Source organism: Mercenaria mercenaria, chromosome 9 (genome assembly GCF_021730395.1).
Source record: "Mercenaria mercenaria strain notata chromosome 9, MADL_Memer_1, whole genome shotgun sequence".
NCBI classification, from domain to species: Eukaryota; Metazoa; Mollusca; class Bivalvia; order Venerida; family Veneridae; genus Mercenaria; species Mercenaria mercenaria.
The window spans coordinates 18,761,663-18,786,483 of NC_069369.1; the positions used below are offsets into that span (position 1 = coordinate 18,761,663).

General features: G+C 33.9%; 1 protein-coding gene across 4 annotated transcripts; it reads right to left on the reverse strand.

Annotated features, from left to right (window-relative positions):
• Window positions 1-11,099: 11,099 nt before the first annotated feature.
• LOC123546614 (uncharacterized) lies at window positions 11,100-24,337 on the reverse strand. Of its 4 annotated transcripts, XR_006685515.2 has the most exons (3): window positions 21,466-24,337; window positions 17,844-17,913; window positions 11,100-13,422 (listed from the first exon to the last, which is right to left on the reverse strand). XR_006685515.2 is itself a non-coding variant. In XM_053550934.1 (2 exons), exon 1 carries the CDS (start codon window positions 24,055-24,057, stop codon window positions 21,469-21,471), a length of 2,589 nt encoding a protein of 862 aa, XP_053406909.1. In that variant the 5' UTR covers window positions 24,058-24,337; the 3' UTR covers window positions 11,100-13,416; window positions 21,466-21,468. The 4 variants fall into 4 exon arrangements, 3 of the variants coding, with proteins under 3 accessions (XP_053406909.1, XP_045188978.2, XP_045188979.2); XM_053550934.1 differs by lacking the exon at window positions 17,844-17,913 and having other exon boundaries at window positions 11,100-13,416; XM_045333043.2 differs by lacking the exon at window positions 17,844-17,913 and having other exon boundaries at window positions 21,466-24,335.
• Between the last annotated feature and the right edge of the window lie 484 nt (window positions 24,338-24,821).

The following is a 24,821-nucleotide window of genomic DNA, read 5'->3' on the forward strand; positions in this document are numbered from 1 at the left end:
TTTGAATTGTTTTTTGAAAAAACGGAATTAGTTTTTAGAAAAATTTGTCCCTTTGGGCAAATACCGACCTTCCAAAACCCAAACGAACGTCTGAATAAAGGGGTTCGACGTCAAGGAATAAAAGTTTAACTTTTTTTAACTAACATTGTCATACCGCCGTCGAAGGGTGCAGAAGACACTTTTGCACAATGGAATGTTTTTTTTCTAACTGAAGCAATTGGGTTTTGGGGAAAACGGAAAGGGAAGAAATTAGGCCACTGACCCTTTGATTTTTTACTTTCTTGTACGTAATTTAAGATAAAAAATGAAAAACTTCTTGACAAAAAATGACAATATCCAAATTTGTATTCCCCTTTCCAAAAAAAGATTCAAAGAACTCCCTCCTTTGGGAGGCAAAACAAACTCTGATACAATTGTCTTGACTTAAATACAAAACCAATGAGTTCCTTTCCGAAAAAAGACTTCAAAGTAACTCCCCCAATTTGAGGCAAAACAAGGACTCGTTATCACTTTGTCTGAAAAAATAGACAAAAACCCAAATTGTATTCCTTTTCCGAAAAAGACCAAAGTAACTCCCTCAACGGAGGCGAAACAAGCTCGAATCACTTGTCTCGACAAAATATGCAATATACCACTTGTATTTCCCTTTCCAAAAAAAGCTTCAAAGAACTCCCTCAACTGGAGGCGAAACCAACACACTGATTACACATTGTCTTGACAAAATTACAATATACCAATTGTGTTCCTTCCCGAAAAAAACTTAAAAGTACTCCCCCAATGGGTGGCGAAACAACAACTTTTCGGACAACACTCCAATAGAAAAATTTTTATAAAGATGTGTATTTTTAACCCATCATAAAAAAAAACATAAGCATGTGAAAACTATTTTATTTTTGAAAGCTTAATGCTAAAATAGTTTTAAATACAAAACATCAAATAAAACATGTTAGTTTTAATGTTTTTAAAAAATTTTTTACAACAACATCAAAAGGACCTTTTTTTTTTTCTCAAAAAAAGTTTTTTGTCATTTTTAAGAAGCCAAATTTTTAACAATCTACTAACTTCTAACTATCTCGAAGACATTTCTGTTATAGTTTAAACATCCAGCTGACCACGAAAAATTTTCCCAGCAATTTAAATTTCTAACAAGATGATTGGAAAAAGAAACTGTATTTTAAGATGCACATTTCCCTAGCTGAATTGAAATAAAGTACAAATAGAACGTGGGCAGATACTGTATTTTTTACTTGAAAAAGAACCTTTTTAAATGCATTTAATCCTAGATATCTTCAAGAACAGAGACATGACACGGTAAATTTTTTTTTGGGGTAAAGGTTGACCAAAGTGAAAGAAAATTCGAAACCCACAACAGTGTGAGACCGAATCTAGTGCATTTAGTGCATACGTGAAACATTGCATGAAGTGTTTAATTTTCTCTTTCGCTCCGCTGTTTGCTATGTAAAATATACAAACATTTCTATTTTTGTCATATCTTTAAATTTGACACGTGGTAAATTAAGGCCCCACTAGACTGAGGGGGTATTTTTAATGAAGTGTTTCCATCGTTTAAGCAAACACAAATGATGTCACAGTATGTGTGGGGTCTACAGTGTGCGTGTGGTATAATGCTCATTATCCGTTATATGCAGTTTAGTTTTCAAATCTAGGGTAGTTTCCTGGAAGAACTCTGTAATCGGAGGAATATTTGCAAAGAAAATAATAACTAAATGTAATCATGACTATAGCCCTTTCTTAGAGTAAGAGTGGTGTATGTTGCCCAAATGAAACGAGAATAATATCTCCCCTACCCCCTTTTATTTTACATTTTAATTTTACTAAGCACTACCTGCTTTGAAATATTGAGAAGGTTTACACCTCCGTTTTTCTCCATCAACAATTTGCTGTTAAAGTTCTGAACGTTTGGTGGGGGGGGGGGGGGTTAGATGCCTGTTTTTCAAGACCGTTTAAAGTGTTTGACAGTCTTCTGTTGGGAAATCAGTGAACACAGATTTGTAACCTTTTTCTCTGTGCCCCATAAACTGGAAAGAAATAAAAGAAATACCTACAGTTGTTATAGAACACGCCCCAACCGAGAAAAAAGCACGCATGACATGATGAACATCAAAAGGCTTGGAAAAACATGTACTTCATTTAATTTTTCTTTCAAAAAATCTTCTTATCCCCCACAACTGCAATTCCCAGTTTTAGGACCGTTCCAAGCCTTAAAATACCGAACACAATGTTTGTGTGGGGAGTTAGGAATTTTGGGGGAAAAAAAACAGGCCGTTCCATGAAATTAAGACTGAAAAAAAAAGCAAGGGCTACTACAGTGATCACACAATGCAAAAATTCCAAAGGGGTGAAACGAACAACAATTATCAAATTTCCCAGCCCTCGATAGCTTTATGTCAGGGTGGTTTTTATACAGGGAAAAAAATAAAAAGTGGTCCGCGAATGCAGAAAGCTTTTACCTTTCTTTTAAACCCGCCAATCTAATCGACCATCATAATCTAAAGAAAATACCTGTCATCAAATTTTGAAAAAAAAATAAATTACGAAAACAGCCCTTCTTTTTTTACCACGAATAAATTTGTCTCTTTAAAAAAACAAAATATGAGCCGTGCCATGGGAAAACCAACATGGGTATGCACCCGCTGGACCAACCCGCCTCGCATCCGCGCAGTCTGGTCAGGGGGGCCCCCCCTGTTCCTAATATTTCTCCAATTCCAAAAAGCTTTAAAACAAAAGCATGGGGCCTGACCAACCGCGGGGCCCCCCCGGCCCGGGCTGGGTCCCGCGGGCGCAACCACTAGTTGGTTTTTTTCCCTGGGACGGCTCAATTATATCTTGCTTACGCAATTTGTAATACTAGTAGTTTCGAGTTTCTACGAATAGTATGGATCTTATCATTATAAACATGCTTATAAAAAGAACTTGTCTGTCATTTTAACATTTGCATTTATTTTCGCAAAAAAAAAACAGATTTTTTCGTCTTAAACCCCGTTTCTATCCATAGATTTTTTAATGAAAATAAAAATGAATGTATAAAAACAACCCAAAACCACAAAAAAAAAATCCTCCTTAAAGAAAAAGTTTTTTGATACCCTCTAAAAACGTTTTTCAAATTATTCCGATTGTCCATCTTTGCCGGGGCGGGGGTGTGCATGGAAACTATTCCAGATATCTTTATACCGGTAGTGGAGCAACTTCAGCGAGGATTTTGAATTAATTTGAAATAAATGATCTTTGAGTGTCTAATTTTTATCGAATTATTCCTGTTCGTCAAAAGACATGGCTGACAGAGAATATGGTTTCTTTTCCCTGTGTATTAACTGGAAATGTTGACACTCTTAGAAAGTTTGGCCCGATTTCAAAATAGTTTTACACAAATGTTTTGGATGACCAATTACGAAGTTTTTTTCCAAACCATTCTGATTCGTCACAACACGGCCTCCCGAGCTCACAACAGAAAAACTTCTAAGATAGAATTATTTTAAATCAATCAACTGGTTTAGAGCGAATTTTGCCCAAGACCAGTTTTTGATTTTAAAAAAAATTTTAAAGAATGTCATTGAGTGACCCCTTACCAGGAGTGTTTTAATCAGGAAATTTTTTGATTTTGTCAAAAAAAAAAATGCCCACTAGGTTAAAAAAAAACAACAAAAAAAAAAAAAAAACAGAAAAGTCTCGTCCGTATGGGCTGGTGTGATGTTTTTAAAATGATTTTGCAAGAATGTTCCTTTAATCTCTATTTAAAGTGAAAAATCCCACGATTTTTCAAAAAAGAAAAGAAAAGCAACTTCGCTGCCCCATTTTCTAGATGTACTTTGGGTCAGGAAAACTTGGAACGCCTTCTTTTTTGAATATGCATCCAGTTTTAATAATTGGAAAAAATAACCGTCTTTTTCCCCTTTTCACAAAAAATCTTTTCAAAAAAAACTTTCGAAAAGAAAAAACACTTCGAATGTTCAAGTTTGTGATGTATATAAAAAAAAAGATTAATACAAAGATCAAATTGAAACAATTTGCACTCAGAGAATTTCAGGCCCAATTTTGAAAAAAGAAAAACACATTTTTCCCTTTAGTTTTTTTTAGATAAGAAGGGAAAAAATCCCGATCATTCTTTCAAAATTTAGCAGTTTTCGCCCTTTCATATTCATTTCTTTAATTTCGTCATTCAGTCGTGTTTTGGTGATGTTAGAGACGGATCCAATACGTCAGCACGACAGAAATGATTTGATCCCATGGTGCCGAAAATGACATAATGAAGTGCAGTCGAGTTGTGGTTTCTTGTGTGGCACCATCACGACGCACACAGGTTTAAAAAGGCAATCTTATTTTTCAGCGTTATTATTCAATACTTAACTAGTCTCACCACGTAATTTTTTTAAAATGCTATGAACAAAGGAAACCAAGACTTTCTTGTTTATTAAACGACAATAAAACTGTAAAAATCCTTTGTAAGCAAAGAAGCAACCAAATGGAATAATAGCAGACACTGTTTGACAACATTCGTGTATTTCCAGCTGATGAAGTATTAGCCTTCAGGGAAGTATTACTGATTGCTCTGTTAATATTTAATATAAGAAGGGTTTCTAGTAAATGTAAGAAGTATATTTAAAGATCGTGTCATGAGACTATATAAATTGTAAAGAGCATTGAACTATTTACAAAACCATTAGCTAACGGAATAGATTCTCAACATATCAGTATTTAAAACACTGGCGTATATACAGAACTAATCCAGTGGTGTTTGCGGAGATATATCTAGAGCCAAAGAGGCTTAACTTACATAACGCTATTTTTTTTTTTTGTTCAAGCCTCTTACAATTCGTCTCTCGGCTGATCAATGCTCCTTGACTCGAAGAATTGGGGTACCCGGGTATAATATATTTCAAAATTATGTGGTCACCAAAAAACCAATCCTTTGTTAATAACATTCCTGTCATATATTTTTTGTCTACAGGAACTCTTTTTCTTTTCATTCCAATTTTAGGAGAAAAAAACCGGAAGTAACAAGCTTTTTAGTAAAATTCATTTGATAGCTGTTTTTAAAACTCAGCCTGATTACAAATTTTACGATATTTGGGGTGTATTTCCAAAGTCGCCTAGTTTATAAAGATTACAACTACAAAATGGTACTTTTTTCAAAAAAAAAAGCTACTTTATAATAAACGAAAAAATTTAAATTTTGATGCCTCAGTCATTGCCCTTTACATATTTTCATTTTTTTGGGAACTTTCACTGAGGGGGGATTTTTAAAGGGGTATTTTAAAAAACTAGTATTTCTTTTCTTTTAACTAAAAGACATGCAATCAAGAGTGTACCCGGCAAAGGCCCAAATTTCTAGTGGGAAATGTTACCGGGAAAATTACGAAATCTCATGATCGCAGCTATATTCTGCGGGCAAATTGAGACATGTTTTACCCGAAATAAAGTAAATAATTTTGTAGGTTTTTACAAGATTTTCCGTACATCTTTAAAAACAAATTTATGCGAAATACATAAAAAACTTTTTATACTGTGCATACATTAGTATGTACAGAAAAAAAAGACATACTAAGAACACAGAAATTAAAACCTGCAGGGCCGACAGTAACAAACTAGTATGATAAAAGTTAACCGCTGGTTACAATTTGGCCGATCGGGTGATTCCAGATGGCGGCTTTTTTTAGTTATTTCAATAGATATTTTCTCTTCGTTATCGTTAATTATACAACAATGCGGAACTGTTCAAGACTGTCCAAGGTCATGTTTCATCAACTTCGATAAATCAGCTTCAGAGGAGATGTCGTTTGACGAAAAATGTGGACGGACGGAAAACGGAATGACAGTGAGTTACCAGAGACCACTTTTGCTCAGTCAGGTGACCTAAAAGGTCAAAAAAAATGAATAGATAATTAAAACATAAATATTAGTTTACAAAGTTAAGTAAAACTATTTTTAAAAAAAATACAAAAAGCAATAATTTTGGGAAATTTAAACGGTTTTTCGTTTGCTTATTTTACTTTTAAAGTGAAAGTTAGAATGAAAACCGAAAATACTTTGACCGTAACAATTTCGAGTGATAGCTCTACTGCTCTATTTTCCTGTAAAAGGTTGATAAACAAGTTAGAATTGACAGAACACTTCAATAAAAGCGAACAGTGATATTTTGAAGGAACAAATTACCCTTTCAAATGTTTAAAACAAACTGTATTAATTACTGCTTTTAAATAATTTACCTACTAATTTTTACCCGGGAAAAAAAATAAATATTTAAAGTTTTAAAATGGTCTAAAATAAATTATATAAAACTGTATTATTAAAGGCAAGCACTGACACATAATCTATACAACTTTCCTTTTTAGTTTCATAGCTTTTTTGAGTTTTATCGCTTAACTTCATTTTTTCCACCGGCAGTTTACGCTTTCATATCTTTTTAAAAAAAAAGATAGAACAATAAAAAACTTTTAAAAAACTTTTATGACAAAAAAGTTTTTAAACGCTCATTACACTTGGGACGGGGCAAAAAGGGGACATCGTTTTTTTGTTTGTTTGTTTTGTTTTTTTTTTTAATTTTAATAATGTCTGGCCACGAGAATAAAAGAAAAAAACAAAAACATTTCTTAATTTCGTGGCCAAGAAATTAACAAGAAGAAAACGAAAAAAAAGATTTTTGCTAATTTGGGCCAAAATTAACAAAAAAAAAAACAACAACAAAAAAAACGATTTTTGCTAATTTGTGGCCCAAAATTTTAACAAAAAAAAAAAAAAACTACATATTTAAATTTTTGCTAATTCGTGGCCACAAAAAAACTAGAAAAAAAAAAGAAAAATATTTTTTGCTAATTCGGGCCAGAATTGGAAAAAAAATTTTTTCATTAATTTCTGGCCACGAAATTTGCAAATCGTTTTTTGATTTTTTTTTTTACTTATATTTCGGGTCACAATATAAAAAAAATCTTTTTTTTTTTTCTTTCTTACTTATATTTCGGCCACGTATTACAAAAAATATCGTTTTTTTTTTTTTTTTTCTTTTTGTTAATTTTTGTGCCACGAATTTGTAAAAAAAATCGTTTTTTTTTTTTTCTTACTTTTTATTTTGTGGCCCCTATTACAAAAAAATCTTTATTGTTTTTTTTTCTTAGTTATATTTTTGGCCACGTTTTTTTTTTTTTTTTTTTTTTTTTTTTTTTTTTTTTTTTTTCTTTGTTTTATTTCGTGGCCCCGAATTAAGAAAATTTTTTTTTTTTTTTTTTTTTTGTTTTTTCTTTGTTTTTATCTCTGGGCCCCGAGATAACTTTTTTTTTTTTCGTTTGTTTTTTTTCTTAGTTATAACTCGTGGCCACACATAAATTAAAAAAAAAAAAATCCGATGCCCTCCATGCTTTCCCTACTTAGATATTATTAATTGTTTTTTAAATTTTAAAAATATCAAGATTCAATATCCCATCAAAAATCAAAAGAGTCAATATTCTTGATGTTTAAATGCTTTAAATTTTCCAGTTTACTTTGCTAAATGTTTAATTTTTGCGATTCCATTTTTTTTTTTTTTTTTTTTTTTTTGTGGAACCACCACTTTCTGCCGTGACGTGGTGCTGGCAGGGGTTGGTGTGTGGGAGGGGCGCCAATACGTGAATATGTCCAATTTGCATCACGAAGTGGAAAAAAACGATAGAATATCATTAGATGACGACATTCTGTAAGGGGACATTTTCCCTACTTTAAACATATTTCAAAGATAAAAACAAATTTTTTAATGGAATCTTTAAAAAACATGGACGATAAAATAGGGCGACAACATGACAGAAGAAAAAGACGTTCTGTCACCATTTTCGTCGTGTCGTCGTGTTGTCGTCTGGATTGGACAACAACACAACGGGCCCGCCCGCTTACCGTAGGGAAGCGTCGGGGCTCGGGCCGGGGGCGTGACTTCGACCCGCCCCCGGGGTATTTTTTTCCCTGACTATTTGATAAACGACATTGTGTCTGAAATCATTATCCTCCACCTCTATTCTGTGGGAATTTTCATTACTTGCAGAGAACAGATTTTACTGGGACAGAACCAGGAACACTGGTTGGGGTTAAAACCGCCCCCGTTTATGACTGAATACTGGAAAAAAGGCGTTAAACCAAAAAAAAACAAACAAAACAACACAACAGGGCAAAACAACCCACCTTATTTTCAGTTATATGACGATAAAAAATTAAGTCCGAGACATTAAAGCACACAGAAACGTAAACACCGTGATAATATTTGTAAAATAACCCCAAAACCCAACATTTCCAAAACAACAAAAATATACAAATTAACCATTATGTGATTTAGGGGAATCGCGCAATTTTCCCCCAAACCCACAATTTATCAATTTAAGAAAGATCACAACGTTTTCTTTCCAGCTGATGAAATATTGACGTACTAGCATCAGTTACGGGGAAGTGCGTGCGCGGATGAAGGCATTAATATTGATTGTTTTGTTAATAATTGATACAAGGTCTATAAGGATTTCCAGTAAATACGAAGTAAATCTAAAGATCGTGATATGAACTATAAAAAAATTTTAAAATCTTTTGTTTATCCCACGATTATCCCTCTTTCCCACCACAAGCGCGCCACAAAACCCAAACTGGGGGAAAGGGGAAGCAAAGTGGATGCAGTGCGGGTGGTATATGAGGGGTGTCTTCTCCGAGACATTTTTGAAGAAAAAAAGTTTCATAAAAAGAGCTACTTCCAAGCTGCGGGTAAAAAGGGTGTTTATCGTTGACCAATTCACAAAGGAAGTCCTTCAATATTATCTAAATAAGAAAATTTTAATTATCTAATACTTAATCCTAAGAGGAAGGATACAATATACGCATTAAACCATCTGAATTTGAATTTGCCAGAATACCACTGTACTTTGAATGAATATGACCGCTAAAGGTGGGTGGGGTAAATTGACACCTGAACACAAAACATCTCATTACTATCATAATTAAGATTACACACGCATTTAACGTATTCTTTTATCAAAGTATAATTTTTTTTGAGGAATTGGCTTTTGATTTACTTTAACGTTATGTTATTTAACTCATTTGCATATTTATGAATATTAATATTTACACATGGAATCAATCCCAACGTGACTGCAAATATGACGGAAGGGAAGTCTTAACGTATCAGGCTTTGTGGCGACTGGTGGAGAATATTTGAACAGATAGAGAAATCATCTAAAGAGCTAACTAATGTCTTAAAAACACTAAAGATAACTGGATATGACCAAAAAGTAATGGCCTAGGCTGAGAAGTTAATTGAAGATATTCGGAATGTTATTTTGATCGGCCAGATGGAAGAATTCGACAAGCTGTTTCTTGGCAATAAATACTATATGGTTTTGGAAGACATAATATGGAAGTGATCGATATGCTAGCTGCTTCTGTTTATCCGTGCAGAAAGAGAAGGGAACTGGAAACTTCACACACTGAGGCATTTGCTGCCATGCTGCCTTGAATGACCGCGTATGATCACTTAAACTATGCACGATGGGGACCAGTGTATTTAGCAGAAATGAACGATCTGGAGAACAAAGCTCCAGAGGTTTATAACGAGTTCATGGATGGAAATTTCGTTGTGAAGAGAAGTAATAATCACTTCAGCCAAATCTCTATGGACCAAACCATAGAGTGCATTAATAAACTATGCAACATGAACAATGGAATCATATGAATAGCAAGAACATATTCGGCAAGAGACAAATTTTGCATAATATGGGCCTTTCGCTCCAATATAGAATACAATAGAATAGTTTTATTATGCAATAAACCTGACAAGATTCATGAGCATAGCATCATATACAATTCATAATCTAAAACATGGTATGGCAAGATGAGGAAAAGTACAAATAGTTTGAAATTAACAAGAACTTTATTGTCCTTTGCATTTCAATGACCTTTGACCTAGTTTTGACCAAATTCTGAGAAAACGAGGCAAAATTATGGATAGACGGCATGGGACAGTTTCAGATTACACACATATCAAAGATAACATATTGTTTGCATGCCAAATTCTACTCTCTGGTGCCATGATCCGTCACATTTTCTCCTGATGGACTCCTGACTGTAATGGATAAAATATAATTTACGTTATTCTTATTCCTAGAATCACGGCAATTATTATAGTTGAATGGCTAAAAATAATTGGATTTATGTTGCATTTGTGCATAATAAATCTGCTCATTTTTCATGGACCCCTGCAAACCTGTCCCATATATAGGAATGCCAATGCAGTGTTGATATAATAAATTTTAATTATTACTATTTGCTTTCTCTAAATAATGGTTTATGATTTTGCGTTTTCCAAATTGCTACCGTCGTACCCGATTATATATGGTCCATTGATAAAATAACCCCGGTTTTTTAAATAGTTTTAGTACAATGCTCTAAATTCTAAATTCTAAATAGCAACTTTCCTTTGCCGGTCATCCTTGCTACAGTACGAAATCATCAAACGTTTCCAATTTGACGTTTCACCATATCGTGAACGGTCATTTTACAGAATGTATCTTCAGTCTTTATTTGTGCATTATGTGTTAGAGAGCCTAATACCTCAGATGCAATGCTTATGAAATAAGAAAACGTCGAATTGGACTCCTCCTGCATTAGGACATTGACCTTTGATCAACCACTGTCAGTAAATTAAGTATATCGACCGTTTGCAAACCTAGGAAGTAACCGAAGAAGGCAACATTCCTACAGTTAATATATAAGAATATAGACAAGTATTATGTTTAAATTTATATGTAAATGAACATAATCCATTTCAAATTATGTCGAGTAGAATCTCCAAAGCCTTTATATTGTTTCAGTTATCGTGTAGGAATCAAACTGGTAAATGCTTAAGTGCGCCCTATATCCCTTTAAAGGGAATTGGGGATGCACTTCCATATTTCATAGAGGAATGAATTGAGAAGTGATTCTTAAAGAATAAGAACGTATATATATATAAACACCGGGCGGGAAATTCCTGAATAGATACTTACGAATGAATGCAACACTGTAGTATCTCATACTGTATAAAGGACTTACCACAGTATTGCGTTTAACCCTCTTTTGTGAACAATAAATCACCAAGTTCTATAAAAACATCTTTTCTCAATTTTATTTCATTTTATAACAAAATATCCAAAATTCAACAATGTGAAACACAGAGTACTATAAATAAACTTTTTACAAAAGTTGGGAGGCATAATATAATATTTATACAAAATATTCAAAACATCTTTAGCCATATACAAGTACTTGGTACACTAAAACGTCACCAAAAAATAAAGAGTTTAACTCAAACAGTGAAAGGTAATAAACAACAAAATAAATAATCTTTTGTAATATCAAGGATGGTTTCACATGACTGCAGAATCTATTTTAAAGGTCCAATACTAAGGAAAGTGAACATTTTAATTTCTTTTAAAAAGCACAGAAACTATTTCATTTTATTGGAAAATGAAAGTTGGTTTGTAGAAATTCGAAATCAATCGCAGTATATGTACAATTATTTTTCTATGAAGTATGAAGAAAGTTAAAAAGACCTGGGGGGTCTTTATTGTCGATTCATTGAAATTTCAAAATAATACACATACATTTCTTTGAGTTCCAAAGACCTTCTGTAAATTTTGACCTGCCAATCTTCATTATTTAGTGTCTTGCAGAAGTCTATGCACTAGCTATGAAAAAAATTGCCAACTCACTTTCCCTTAGTAATGGACCTTTAAGAAGTTATCTTCCCTTACAGTAACTACAATGGGAGGTAATCGCTGCGCTGAGTTTGAAGACAACATTGTTGCATTTTTTCTTCAAGTTGTAATGTGCCGTATATACAGATTTAGTGAAACTGTCCAGAAACACACATTTGTACTAATTTTAAAACAATAGTATAATTCTTTTTGTTGTCAAGTGTATAACTTACAAACAAAACGAGGAGAGGTTTACGCTTGTGGTTCCGTTAAATAAAAACAGTATTGTAATTCATATATAATACATGTTTGGAAAAATTAGCATTATCACAAATAAACTTGTCAAAGAATAGGGTATACAGTCTCGTTTACCAAATCATTTCTTTTACGAAGACACCAAATGCTAATCTTTGTTATATAATTTTTACTTGCGCAATTCAATGTAGATATTTACTTGTTTACTGTGCTAAAAAGTACTAAATACTACCGGTAGTAAATACTGAAAAGATGAAAGGTACGTTAATTAATATATAAACTGCATATCAGTTTCAGTATAGGCACTTATTTTCTGAAAAAAACAGTAATAATTTTATTACAGTACTGTAGCTCATAGCAACACTTCAAAATCAGTCCATATATATTGTCTTCAAACTGAAATGTAGTCACAAATATTATGCATAATTACATGGTTGGAAAAACACTACGCATGAACTTAAAGGGAGGTAATAAGAAAAAATGGATTCAATAACACATCTGCAATGTTAATCGAATATTCAAACCCAGAACAAATGTGTAAGATAACACTGACAATAGGAAATAATAATAACTTATTATATTGTATGGCAAAATGTGACAGCTACAATATAATCAAAGCCATTTTTTACCCCTTAATAATAAAGGTGTCGGACAATTTTAGATTTTAACCTTTAATTTAAACTCGAAAAAATAGAAGGCGTATTTCAATAATTCTATATGGTCATTGAAATGTTTTAAATTTAAATTTTCTCGCAAGAAGCACCATGTCATTATGTTGTAAGTCTGTAATAAAAAGATAAACATGCAAAACGCACCATCCAGTGAAAATGTGAATGTATCCAATGAGCAATAACAATGTAAACAAAGTAATAACAGCGCTAGAGAAAACACGAATGCAAATGTCAGTACAAGGCTGTAGTCCTTAGATTAATTTCTTCGCGGAATGGTCGCGCAAACATATCTGTCACTGTAGGGAGGTGGTCAGTCTACGGAGGTTACTGTATACAATGCTATATCTTGACGAAGCTCATACTTATAGTGATGCGTGAAAACCGTGCATTTAAATTGGTGAAGCAATCACGGTGAAGTTACTGCGGTGTTATCACTGTATAGTACGCACGGTGTTATTGTGAGTGCGGAGTAATCGCTGTGGATTTACCACTAATGAGTTTATCAATACGGAGTAATATTTGCGGACTAATCACGGCGGAATAATCACTGTGATGTATCCAATGCACTTTCTTCACTGTGAAGTAATCATTATCACTGTAATGTAATAACTGTGGAGTATTTACTGCGGAGTAATCACTTTGATGTACATGTAGTCACCACGGAGTAGTCAATGTGATTTAATCACCGCGATGTAATCATAGAGTAATCAATGTTGGGGAGTAATCACTGTGTAGTTGTAATATGAGGTTGAAGGTTTTCCCTGATTTAATTGTTTTGATACATATGTTCTTCTTTTGTCCTGAAACTAGAAAAAAGCATTTATCAGTTTCTGTATAATGTTAACACAGCAATCTGACACTTCCCGCATGGAAATATAAAGACGGTTCAACATGTACATGTACTTAATATTTCTCTTCAGAAACCTACATATATTTATAATACATGTTAATCGACAATCAACTCCCCCTTCCCCTCCCCCCACCCCCACTGTATTTCTGGCAAGATAAAGTTTATCTTTATATATCCCAAAAATAGAGAGAAAAAATGTGAATGTGAGGCATATATATGATAATCGTCAATGACTTGGAAAAGCATCTACTGACAGCTTGAAACGAAAAAATGCTATAACTGTCCCCAAATGAGTATATTTACAGACGCGGAGCTTCAGGAATGCTAATATCTACAACATCTGGTTTTATAAGGTAGAAAAAAGTTAGCTATATTTGTTTATTTTGGTTTTACTGCGCACCAACATAACACTGGTTAAACTGCGCCAAACATGTCATTAACAACGAAACAAAAATATGAGGCTTGGAATCAAACTGGAATTATAGATACAGCATAACCAAATGTTGAAATCATATTAGTCACCTCTGCCAATCATGCAAGGGTAGGGAAGTGATTATACAAGTTACTCCAGAATCACATGGGGCGAAGTGAGCTTTATATCTAAAAGGGTTAGACTGAATAGATAACGATAAGCATTCTGGGATAGTTTGCTTTGTAGGAAAAAAACGACATAAGATAAAATATTATTTCTAGTACTTTAAAATTAAACAAATACTATAATTATCTGATGAACGTCTATACAAGTACTGAATTATGCCTCCAATATATCAGTTTTCATAATCGATCATTCAGTTGAACCATACGGAAAAGTGTGTTACCTATGGTGGCTGATTTCTGCCATCTCGTTCTGGCGTGTTGGCGCGTTTGCAGGGCACCAAGAACGCCAACACCCAGGACGACATTATATACGCGCCAAGACGACAAAATCCATATTGTCGTTTTGGCGCGTTTCATTTGTCGTCTTGGCGTGTTGGCGTCTTGGCGCCCCCGCCAACGCGCCAACACGCCAAGACGACAAATGAACGCGCCAAAACGACAAATATGGATTTTGTCGTCTTGGCGCGTTCATCTGTCGTCTTTGCGTGTTGGCGTCTTGGCGCCCCCGCCAACGCGCCAACACGCCAAGACGACAAATGAACGCGCCAAAACGACAAATATGGATTTTGTCGTCTTGGCGCGTATAATTGTCGTCCTGGCGTGTTGGCGCCCTGCAAACGCGCTAAGACGCCATAACGCCAGGACGACAACTTCCCAATTTAGCGTGTTGGCGCCCCCGCCAGAACGACAAATGCCTTGTTTGTCGTCTTGGCGTGTATAATTGTCGTCCTGGCGTCCTGGCGTTCTGGCGCCCTGCAAACGCGCCAACACGCCAGAACGAGATGGCAGAAATCAGCCACCATAGTTACCGCTATATAAACTGAATTGAAAGAAACTGCCGATAATAATCAACACACGGTTTACAGAGAAAGCTGATCTTAAGAAATTACGAAGTGCACATAATTATGAAGATTTAGAAAACAGTAATAAAGTTTTAATGAAATATGTGTTTAGTGTCCAGTTTTACGCCAATCTCATAGTCCATCAGAGTTATTAAACACTTTTCGTCAGTCATTTGGGAAATCTGCTCACACTATCTACTATCTAGGACCGGAACGTCATTTCACATGTTCGCTGAGACGTCGTCAGAAACTGCAGCATTTGAAATTTATAGAGCTTGTGTAATAAACTCTATACGTCTTTTCAAGTTATATTAAACTGAGTTACTTTTTTCGAATTTCATTGCTAGAAAAATAGAAACATAATACTTTTCAGTTAATCTTCCTTTTTATAAAGTGTATTTAAATTGTACGTTATAAGGTGTGAAGTGCTGTAATTTCAATAAAAAAATTCAAAACTGTTCTGTTTACATTCAAACTGCTTTGATTTGGACCAAAGAACTAAAGAAAGTAAAGAAAGAGCTATAATTATAAATTTTATTTAAGTGGGGTCTCTATATCAAATGGCTTACATTTTAATGAACCTATAAGCAAGAACTTATACATTTGTGAAAGTATTAACAATTTATGTGAACGCCACCTTGGGGAATGTTTCATGGGCCTCTTCTTAAGCAAGGGAGTTAAAAGACAACCCTCAAAACACTCTCAAAGTGATTCAAATCCACGAATTCAATGTTAGAAGATCGGCACTTAAAAATATGGCCGGTCATATGATAACAAAGTATTTTTAGTAAATTACGGACCATAACTGTTATGTGAACCTTTCTCGGTGTGTTTTGTGGTTGTTGTTTTTTTACTATTTTACTAAACCAAGGGTCATTTCTTGTTACTTTGAGCAATGTTATCTAAACTTGGTTGAGATTTGGTTTGCTAAAACACGGGCCATAACTTGTTACTTGAGCAATCAGTATGGCCTCAATTTGTCTTCGCAATTTTACTAAACTTCGCGGGCCATACTATATTATTTGAGCAGCACTGCCTAAACAACTCAGCCAAAGCCTGATGACATTTTCAGCAATATTGACAAAACGTGTCTGTATTTTTTTACTAAATCGCAGGCCATAATTTGTTATTCTAGCAGTATTGTCTAAACTTGTCTGTTACATATTTAAACCAAAACTTATTAAAATATCATATATATATATATATATATATATATATATATATATATATATATATATATATATATATATATATATATATATGGCGGATTGTCGGTATAAAAAATGTACAATTCATCGTTGTTCACCATTTCCGCAATTCAATATCCCATTTATGTTTTAAGCAAGACATATAATTGGCTTATTCACAAATCTAAAACAGTTAATTGCATGTACCATTTTGAAACAATTTACAACAAGGGACTAGTTCATGTTCACATGTATGCGTTTGGTACGGCGGCCTTCAAAAGTTTGTTATTGCAAACTGGAAAACTTATTTTGTCACGTATATAGCTTTATGCAGTCGGCAACATGCCAAAATGGATATACCATTTTTAAACCACTATGGTCTTTTAAAGGACTAATCATTCTTATTAATGAATTAAGTTCCAAATCCAAATATTTTCACATTCTTATGCATGTTTGACCTTCTGATCTTATTATGCGGTACAATATTACATTAAGGGAGTTAATACATGTAATTCAATGGTGCGAAATTAGTATGACCGACAGACGACCTTGTATAGTTATAAATGTAAAAATAGGATTATACCATACTTAATAACTTTTAATGCAAATTTTAAATCTTAATTTAAATTACCAATATCAAGGTCTGGCTGACCTGGTTCTTACTTTCTGGCAGTTTTACAAAACTGGCAACGACTCAGCTCGAATAGTCAAATTTCGTATAAAACAATTTAAGTAAGAAATATTCAATTTGCAAACTTTTTATGCATAATTTTATCAATTTTACTACTTCGAGGAGTTTTCTGTAACCGGTAACAGTTATCGACAATAAAAGAAATGTGAAAACAAAAGTGGAAATATGGCGCAAATACCGCGCATTCCGGTCATTTATGTTGGATTTTGTAAAGAACAATTGTGCTTCAAAAGCATGCAGCATGCATAGCATGAATTACATCTTTACTTATCCAGTCTGTTGTTAACTGTAATATCTATTCATATATTTAGAGCAGCATTTTGTACTTTCTGCATTGGTAAATACTGGGGAAATTTCATCTATTGCCGAAGTGTTAAAAGTTTTGTTCCAGAACATAAGCTTACAGTTCAATATCAAACAAATACATTATTAATCAAGCATGTCTTGCTTGCGAATTACATTAAAAGCAGTTTAAAATTTATTAGTATCAACTTAACCGTTACACAACACATGCAAGTCAGCAATACATGTATAATGTTCGGTTGTTCATGTGTTTCTTTGAAGTCTGTACATGCAGTAGGGTCATTATCAAGTGCAAATACGTTTCTGAACCACTCAATAAGAACATAATGTAAAAGATCAATCAATCAAGCAAGCAAAGGTTATTCCAGAAATGCGATTCAATCGATTGTTCTTGGATGAATTGCTCTTAAATTATTCACTCTCCTCTCAACACCAGTATATTCTCCGAGTTGGCTGTACTTACAGAACTATCCTATCTATTATATCTGAAAAACAGCATCTTCTGCGAACATGACGAGAAATTATGCAGTTTGGTTTTAATGTGTAGGCTTTTTTATTTTCAGTATATATATAAAATTGTATGTAACTTCATATATATGTCAGTTTTACATTAAAAGTAGTATTTGAAATAAAAATGCTTTTAATACAAGTACAAATTTGTCTGACAACTGCTTTTAAAAATACAGAAAGGCAACAGTGAGTTTAGAAGATTCTATCTGGGCGAAGAAAGTGTTCGAATAATATTGTCTATATTTACTGTGACTCAACACACATTCCATAGGATCTATCGCAGGTGCTTGTCGTGTCTTTGTGCCCATTGTGTACCCCTGTCCATTCAAAGAAATCAAAGAAAAAAGCATTTTGAAGAAAAAAAACAAGTACAAACACATGATAAATGTTTTGAAAAGCTAATTTCTAAAGAAAAATACCCTACAAAAAAGGTACCAAACAACCCGATGCTTGTTTACCCGCCAAGGCATTTAGAAGAGGTAAACAAGCAGATATAAATTCCTAAACACCTTCATTTTAACATGTTTCTGTAAGCTGTTCGAAGTTGTAGACTAGCAGCGTAAGTTTGTTTTCTATTTTCAAAAGGCCTAGTGTGTAGCTGTAGGGAAGGCAGCAAGAATTGCCACTGAAAATCAACCACTGATTCCTTGTAAACTTTTACAGCATTAAGGCAACTCAACGACCTTTTCGTATTGATTATGGCACAGGGTAGAACAGTTTGTTTTTCTTTAGACATTCGTTTGTTTAAACCATTATTACTAGTGTTTTTCTTCCAAATATTTTACTCATTTGTTTCACTGAGGGACGGGTTCTTTTTATGGGTTCTTTTTATATTTAGGAAGGATGAACTATCGAGACTTAAACAGGACAAACATATATAGAAATGGTATGTTATAACCCCTGTACTCTCATGCAAGGTGTGGAGTATTCCCTCGTTATCTAGTTCAGATATACCAATCCATGGCAAAAAATAATCACAATATATTAGGCCTACAATATATAATTTACTAAAATATAATATAATTTATATTTTCATAAGATTTTGTACTTGTCACTTTTTCGATCCCTCACAACAGCAGAGCGCACCCACGCAAATTACTGTGAAACCGCCCTCACACCCCTAGCTTCGTTGGATCGGAAATGCCTACAATAGACAGCGTGTCCAAAAAATGACAACACTCTGTGTACAAACTATACTGTACATCAGGTAAGAACACCAAAAACTTCAAGAATTCGTAATGAGTGTTTTAATTTTTGTAGGTTTATATATTACAAATGTATTAATGCACGTCTAACCTTGCAATACGGAAATGCTATCTATTAAACACTCAAATCAATAAACTCGAAATGCCATTAAAACAGTAAATTTGTGATAAGGCCATTATGTATTGAAGTAGGCCTACTAAATATGTAAATGAATTTTTGCTGTATCATTGTAAGCCCTTGAACGCATTTTTGGAAAGTAAACAAGCTGTATAAAAACCAGCCATTAAAGTTAATAATGTCACATTTCTCTCCAAAATTAAAACGCGTTTCTATGTGATGAATACTATATAGGAATAAAACCTTATTGTGCCCAGCGTAATAACAGAATCAAAAATATTCAAAACATAAGCTTTCATACAAACTTTATATCATCAACAAACCAGGGGCCTCCTTTTTGAAATTAGATGAATACAACCACTTAGAAATTAATTTTCACCTTCAATATCCCAACATTTATCATAGCCGTTGATAAGTTAATACAGTTTCAAATACTACACAAGGATTATGATATATGAGAACGGTCACTGATTCCGATATATCTTTGGCTTTGTCAGAAGACTTGTAAGATAATCTCATTGTGTAAAACATATTCAAACTTCTCCGAAAGTCTGAACTACGGCTGCTACGATGTGTTCAGGTTTATATTTTCTTTCATAACTGCATCGTATAGTTTTTAATCTTAATAAGTAATTAAATCCTTACTCTAAAAATAAATAGATAAAAACGATCAGGGTAAATATAAACTGACCGGCATTCTTGGTTGATATTGAACATTTCAAAATACAAAAAAAAAAATATTACGTTTGCACAATTGATTTCTCTCAAGAGAATGTGCATTTTTCAGGACAGAACAAACGATTAACCTATATATAACACTCTATATAGGGTAGAATTCAGTACAGGCACAACGTGTATGTATACACGGCTTGTTCAACAGGGTATAATTATATTGTAATATAATAGCCAGTGCTTATATTTTTTATACAATGAATTGCACAGACGTTGGTGCTAGTATATCAAATTTCTTGTATTATCTCAGGTGTAATGGTGTGGTAATACCCGCAAAAATCTTATCTTTTAAAATAACGATATCCTAAAAATAGTAAGATTAAACATACTGCACTTAAAGCAGCATGCCTCCAGATCGTTCGACAACAAAAAAAATATTTTTTAGATATCTTGAAATAAATGCTATATTTCATAAGAAGGCTTTAAAACTTAATTTATACTGACAAACTTCATGTTACGGAAGCACATGAGAATTTGCTGTTTTTACTACTTTTTACAATGAAAATCGAAAAGCGTTTGTCACGCTTTTACCCCATGTAAACTGTCTCGATTATAAATATCTATATTTCGAAGTCATTATTCACTACTTCAGCTATAGCGCTACTGGTTACGATGACGGGAAAATGTCTTTATTGCCGCGGCGGTCTGGGTTCGATTCCAGACGCGGTCATCTTTTTTTCTTGATTTGGAACTTTTAAAATATTTTAGAAACAAAAATTCATATTCTAATGTCCATAATAAAACCAAACTTCAATTTGAAAAAAAGATTTTTTTAGCCAAATCTGGAGGCATGCTGCTTTAAATAGTAGATTAAGTGCATTAACCAGTGTGAAATATATTTGTGTGAACTGTTAAAGACATTTTAATGACTGGCGATTACATATTATACAATGTAAACCATAATAGATATTTTGCGACTGTTAATTAGGCAAATATATAAATTTTGATTTATAAAAGTCTACAGACTTCTGCATGATTGAAATATTTTGTACGAAAACTTGGACGCGATCTTTCTTTTTGTTATTTTTCTACTGTTTAAGTTGATTTGATAACACCGTTCTTAAGATTTTGAATATTTGTAAATATGACTTTGGCCTTCGTAACCATTCAATGTAGTTCAGGTGTTTGAAGGGAAATATAATTTCACAATCAATCAAATATCCTCTGAACTACTCAAGAAATTAGAGAGGGACATAAACGACACAGAAACCTCATTACTTTTTCAGTATTTTCGTAATTCGCACAGGTGCAAAATATTAAAGTATTATATATCAAAATAACGGAAAAAATGACATTGATTTGAAAAATTAAATATAAAAAGACTTCAAAACTACCACCAAAGGAAATTTAAAGAATTTACATAAGTTACTATTAAAAATGAACAATCTATTATCAATTTATAACAGCCAATTCGACCTATGCCCGTTTTTTTAAACAACATCATCACTGAACAGGACAGGAAAATACAAGAGTCCGGGAATGCAGAAGAATCAGCACAAACAAATCCCGTTGCACAACTTGTTCTCATCCAGTACTGATTTTACCAGTAGATATGTATATTTATAACAAACACCCATTCGACCCATCTATCAAAAAGGGTTTTCACTTATATCTAACCAACCAAAATAACGGTAATAAGAATTTAGAACACACCTTGGATCGGTTTGCTTTCTAAATGAGGTTAACTGAAATTTAGATCATCTTGTGGCTAGCAAATCTCATATCTGACCTCTTGCCATACTCACAAATTAATTCTATATGATACTTACCGCAGTGAATTACAGTTTAATGTATTAAATAAATAACATAGATACCTTCTAAGGAGTTTCTGGGACAAGTCTCTGGTATCCTTTCCCATCGTTGAGCAATACTGAAGGTGATATTTTCTCCTTGGTAGACATCAGTTTCTCCCTTCGCTTTCTTCGTGCTTCGTTGTTTCTGATTCGTGTCTCTTCTTGAATCGCATTTGTGGTATCGTCATTTGAACACTGTTCATACCCGGTATTCACTATCCCTGTTTCAGTGGTTTGGATTCCAGTTTCTGGATACAGTTTATGAGTTTCTGGAGTCCTATCTTCAAAATTACAGTCTGACGGTGTGAGCACTTCTTCTGGAACACTTTTGATTTCTCGTTTTAAATCCAAAGTTAGAATCTCATTCTCGTTCAATAAATGATTACTGAAAGTTTCATGCAAGAGATTCTGTTTGAATTTCCCACTCTTTTTGTGTTTCCGAGTATTCAAAGAAGACACTGAAAGATTGTCAAGCGACATTGCATCCGGTTTTGTTATATCACCACAACTGTTACAACTCAGTACACTTTGCCTGCCGTCCATATTGCTATCAGTGAAGGATACCTGACTCGAACAACTTGAACCCGGTCGAACGGGCCCGTATGCCAATGTTTTAATGGTTGTGATGGGAGCCAGTCTCGGTGGCGGCCGAGGAGGAATACCCGCAATGGAAGTCGCTGATGTAATACTTTGTGTATCAAAATTCTTTTCTTTGCGTCGCTTTTTCTTTCTTCTTGGTATTGGAGATTCGGTCGCACCGGACAATGATTTCTCCGGAGACTTTTTAGAGGATTTTGTATTGCTTTTAATACCTTCACCTTTTTCACATTCAAAACGTAGATCGCTTTCCTTACTTTTTAACACTGTATCATCTTCAACTGCTTTATCCTGATCTGGAAATTCAGCATACACGTTATTCTTCTCCCCACCAGATATATTCAAAGATGGTGGTACAAAGCCACTTTGCATGATTTCAGTTTGAAGCTGGTCGTTTGTGTTATGCAAAACTAACTTATCACTAGGCACATGGAATACTGATAATTTTTTTGATGTTTTCACATTTGTCAATGTACTAAGGTCTAAACCGGAATCGCCCTCTGACGTTGAACCAACTGATCGACCATTGCTACTTTTATCTAATGCTTGTATCTTGTCCCGTACCTCCGGCTCGGATAGTGACCTCTTCCGATCTGTGAGATTCTCCTTGTTTATTTGTTTCACTGATATTGGATGTGAAACAGAAAACGGATCAAGTTCGTTTCCAGAATCGTAATCACTAGTGTCTTCTTCCATGTTGTTCAGATTGTCTCTTGAACCTATAACATCACATTTCTTCCCTCTCAGCGTGCCATTTATTGTGCTCTTGCTCTGCTCATTTTCCACCTCATCATCGTCACTAATTTCAGTTTGACTGTTTGAAGTCTGTATGTGTACTCCATGTGAAGTTGCAAACAACACTGGGACCTGGAATACCCTTTGTTCCCTAGGTGATATTATAGCCTCCTTTTCTTTCATTCTTTCTTCTCGTATTTTCTTTTCTAACCTTAAAGTGTCGCTGTCATTTTTCTTGAAGGATTCATCAACTATCGAGTTATTTTTACGACAAAGAATCATGTCTTTGAAACTCTTCCATAGGTCCTTGCTCCAAGTGAATGATGCAATAGGAAGTGCCATTGCATAACAGAATCGTAACCATAGCAACACTAAGTCCACATACCAAACGTATTGTAAATCCTCTCTCTCAATACTATCGCCCTCAGAACTATTCTGAAGCTGGTTGAAATATGACGTAACCACGTGCGGTGATTCTAGAATGAGCCACGCTATGCAAATTGTGCCCGTCAAATTAGCATGCCGGAAATCTTGCTTGATTCGGGGCTCCTCTGCAGATTCATCATTGTAATTATGTTGTGCAATAATGTTTCGAATGTGAAATCTCTCTGAATAACCTGTTCGTATGATTTTGACGAAAAATACAATCATTAAAACAAAAGGAACAATGAAACATAGAACAATACTAAATATGGTATACACAACTGATGAGTTTGTTGATATGGCACAATAAACAATGTAAGAGTTTACACTTGTCGGAACAACACCAACTGCAATCGGAACACTGAATGAAAACGACTGCAACCACGTGAATGAAATAAGTATCGCGATTCTCGGCGTTGATACCACGTGCTCGTACCGTTCCTTGTAGCGCACGGCTATCAGGCGGTCTGCCGTACTGATTGTTAAACTAAGGACTGTTTGTATAGCAATTAAATTCAAACAAAATGAGCTCAATCTACATGCCAGTTCTCCAAACTTCCATTCGTTTATAATACTTGATGCCAAAAGCACTGACATGTTTAATACACATTCGCATAAATTTATGACAGCTAAATGTATCACAAATATAAAGAATGCTATTGAACGGAACTTCCTTGACTGACACACTGTTATGATAAGGAACAAATTTCCAAAAAATCCAAATGAAATGAAAACCGAAAGAAACACTATCCTCGGCGTTGGGGATTCTATCCATCCGTCGGAGTCGTCGGTGTCGGATATCAATTCAGTGGCTGTTGTATTTACTGTTGTGCTAGCTGTAGAAGTAAACGTCGTCATTTTTATTGTCTGATTAATTTTAATGTTTAATACCTCTGTTAACTAACCTCCATTTAGTAATTATTTATTTTAATAGTCCCCACGTTATAATTTTTTAAGTAAGGTAAAATTGATACCGATCCTTCTCTTTGTATGTCCATATATCCGATTTATAGTTTATTGATGTATAAATTCCTCTCCATTAAACTTGACATAATTTGCTGACATTTCAGAAGTATTTTATTCAATACATTTAGTTCCAATCGTTTACTTTTCCGATCAATAAGTATTGGTATGGCCGATACCCGTGGTATCACTTAGCTATTGTGCAAACAGAGCTTTGCGGTCTTAAAGAATTTAGACGTACATAAACAGAAAAAAATCAATTTTGAAATATTATATTCGATTTCTTTACAATTTTGACTTTATTTTTATACTAAATAAGTTGTTCATAGAATAAATTATGAATTAATATTATGTCTATAAAACACAAATGAAAAACAATTGATATGACTTTCAGTAGAGTAAAATCTCCACTTTTTTCTTTGTAGGTGCTACGTTGTTTTGCTTTTTCAGTAGTTCTGCTGATCCTCTCTTGCTGTAGAGGTTATTACATTTCTGTGTGTCGTAGAACTGACACAACTATACGATTAGACTGATACCGTGATAATTATATTTTACAGTACATGAATTTCCTTTGTAAACTTTAACATAAAAATGGCAGCTATTAATTCTTTCATATGTAAAACTTCATACAAACTTTCATGCTTTGGTGTTATCTCCTT

Coding starts and splice junctions, on each gene's coding strand:
- LOC123546614 (XM_053550934.1), bottom strand. CDS start 24,057: ATGACGACGTTTACTTCTACAGCTAGCACAACAGTAAATACAACAGCC.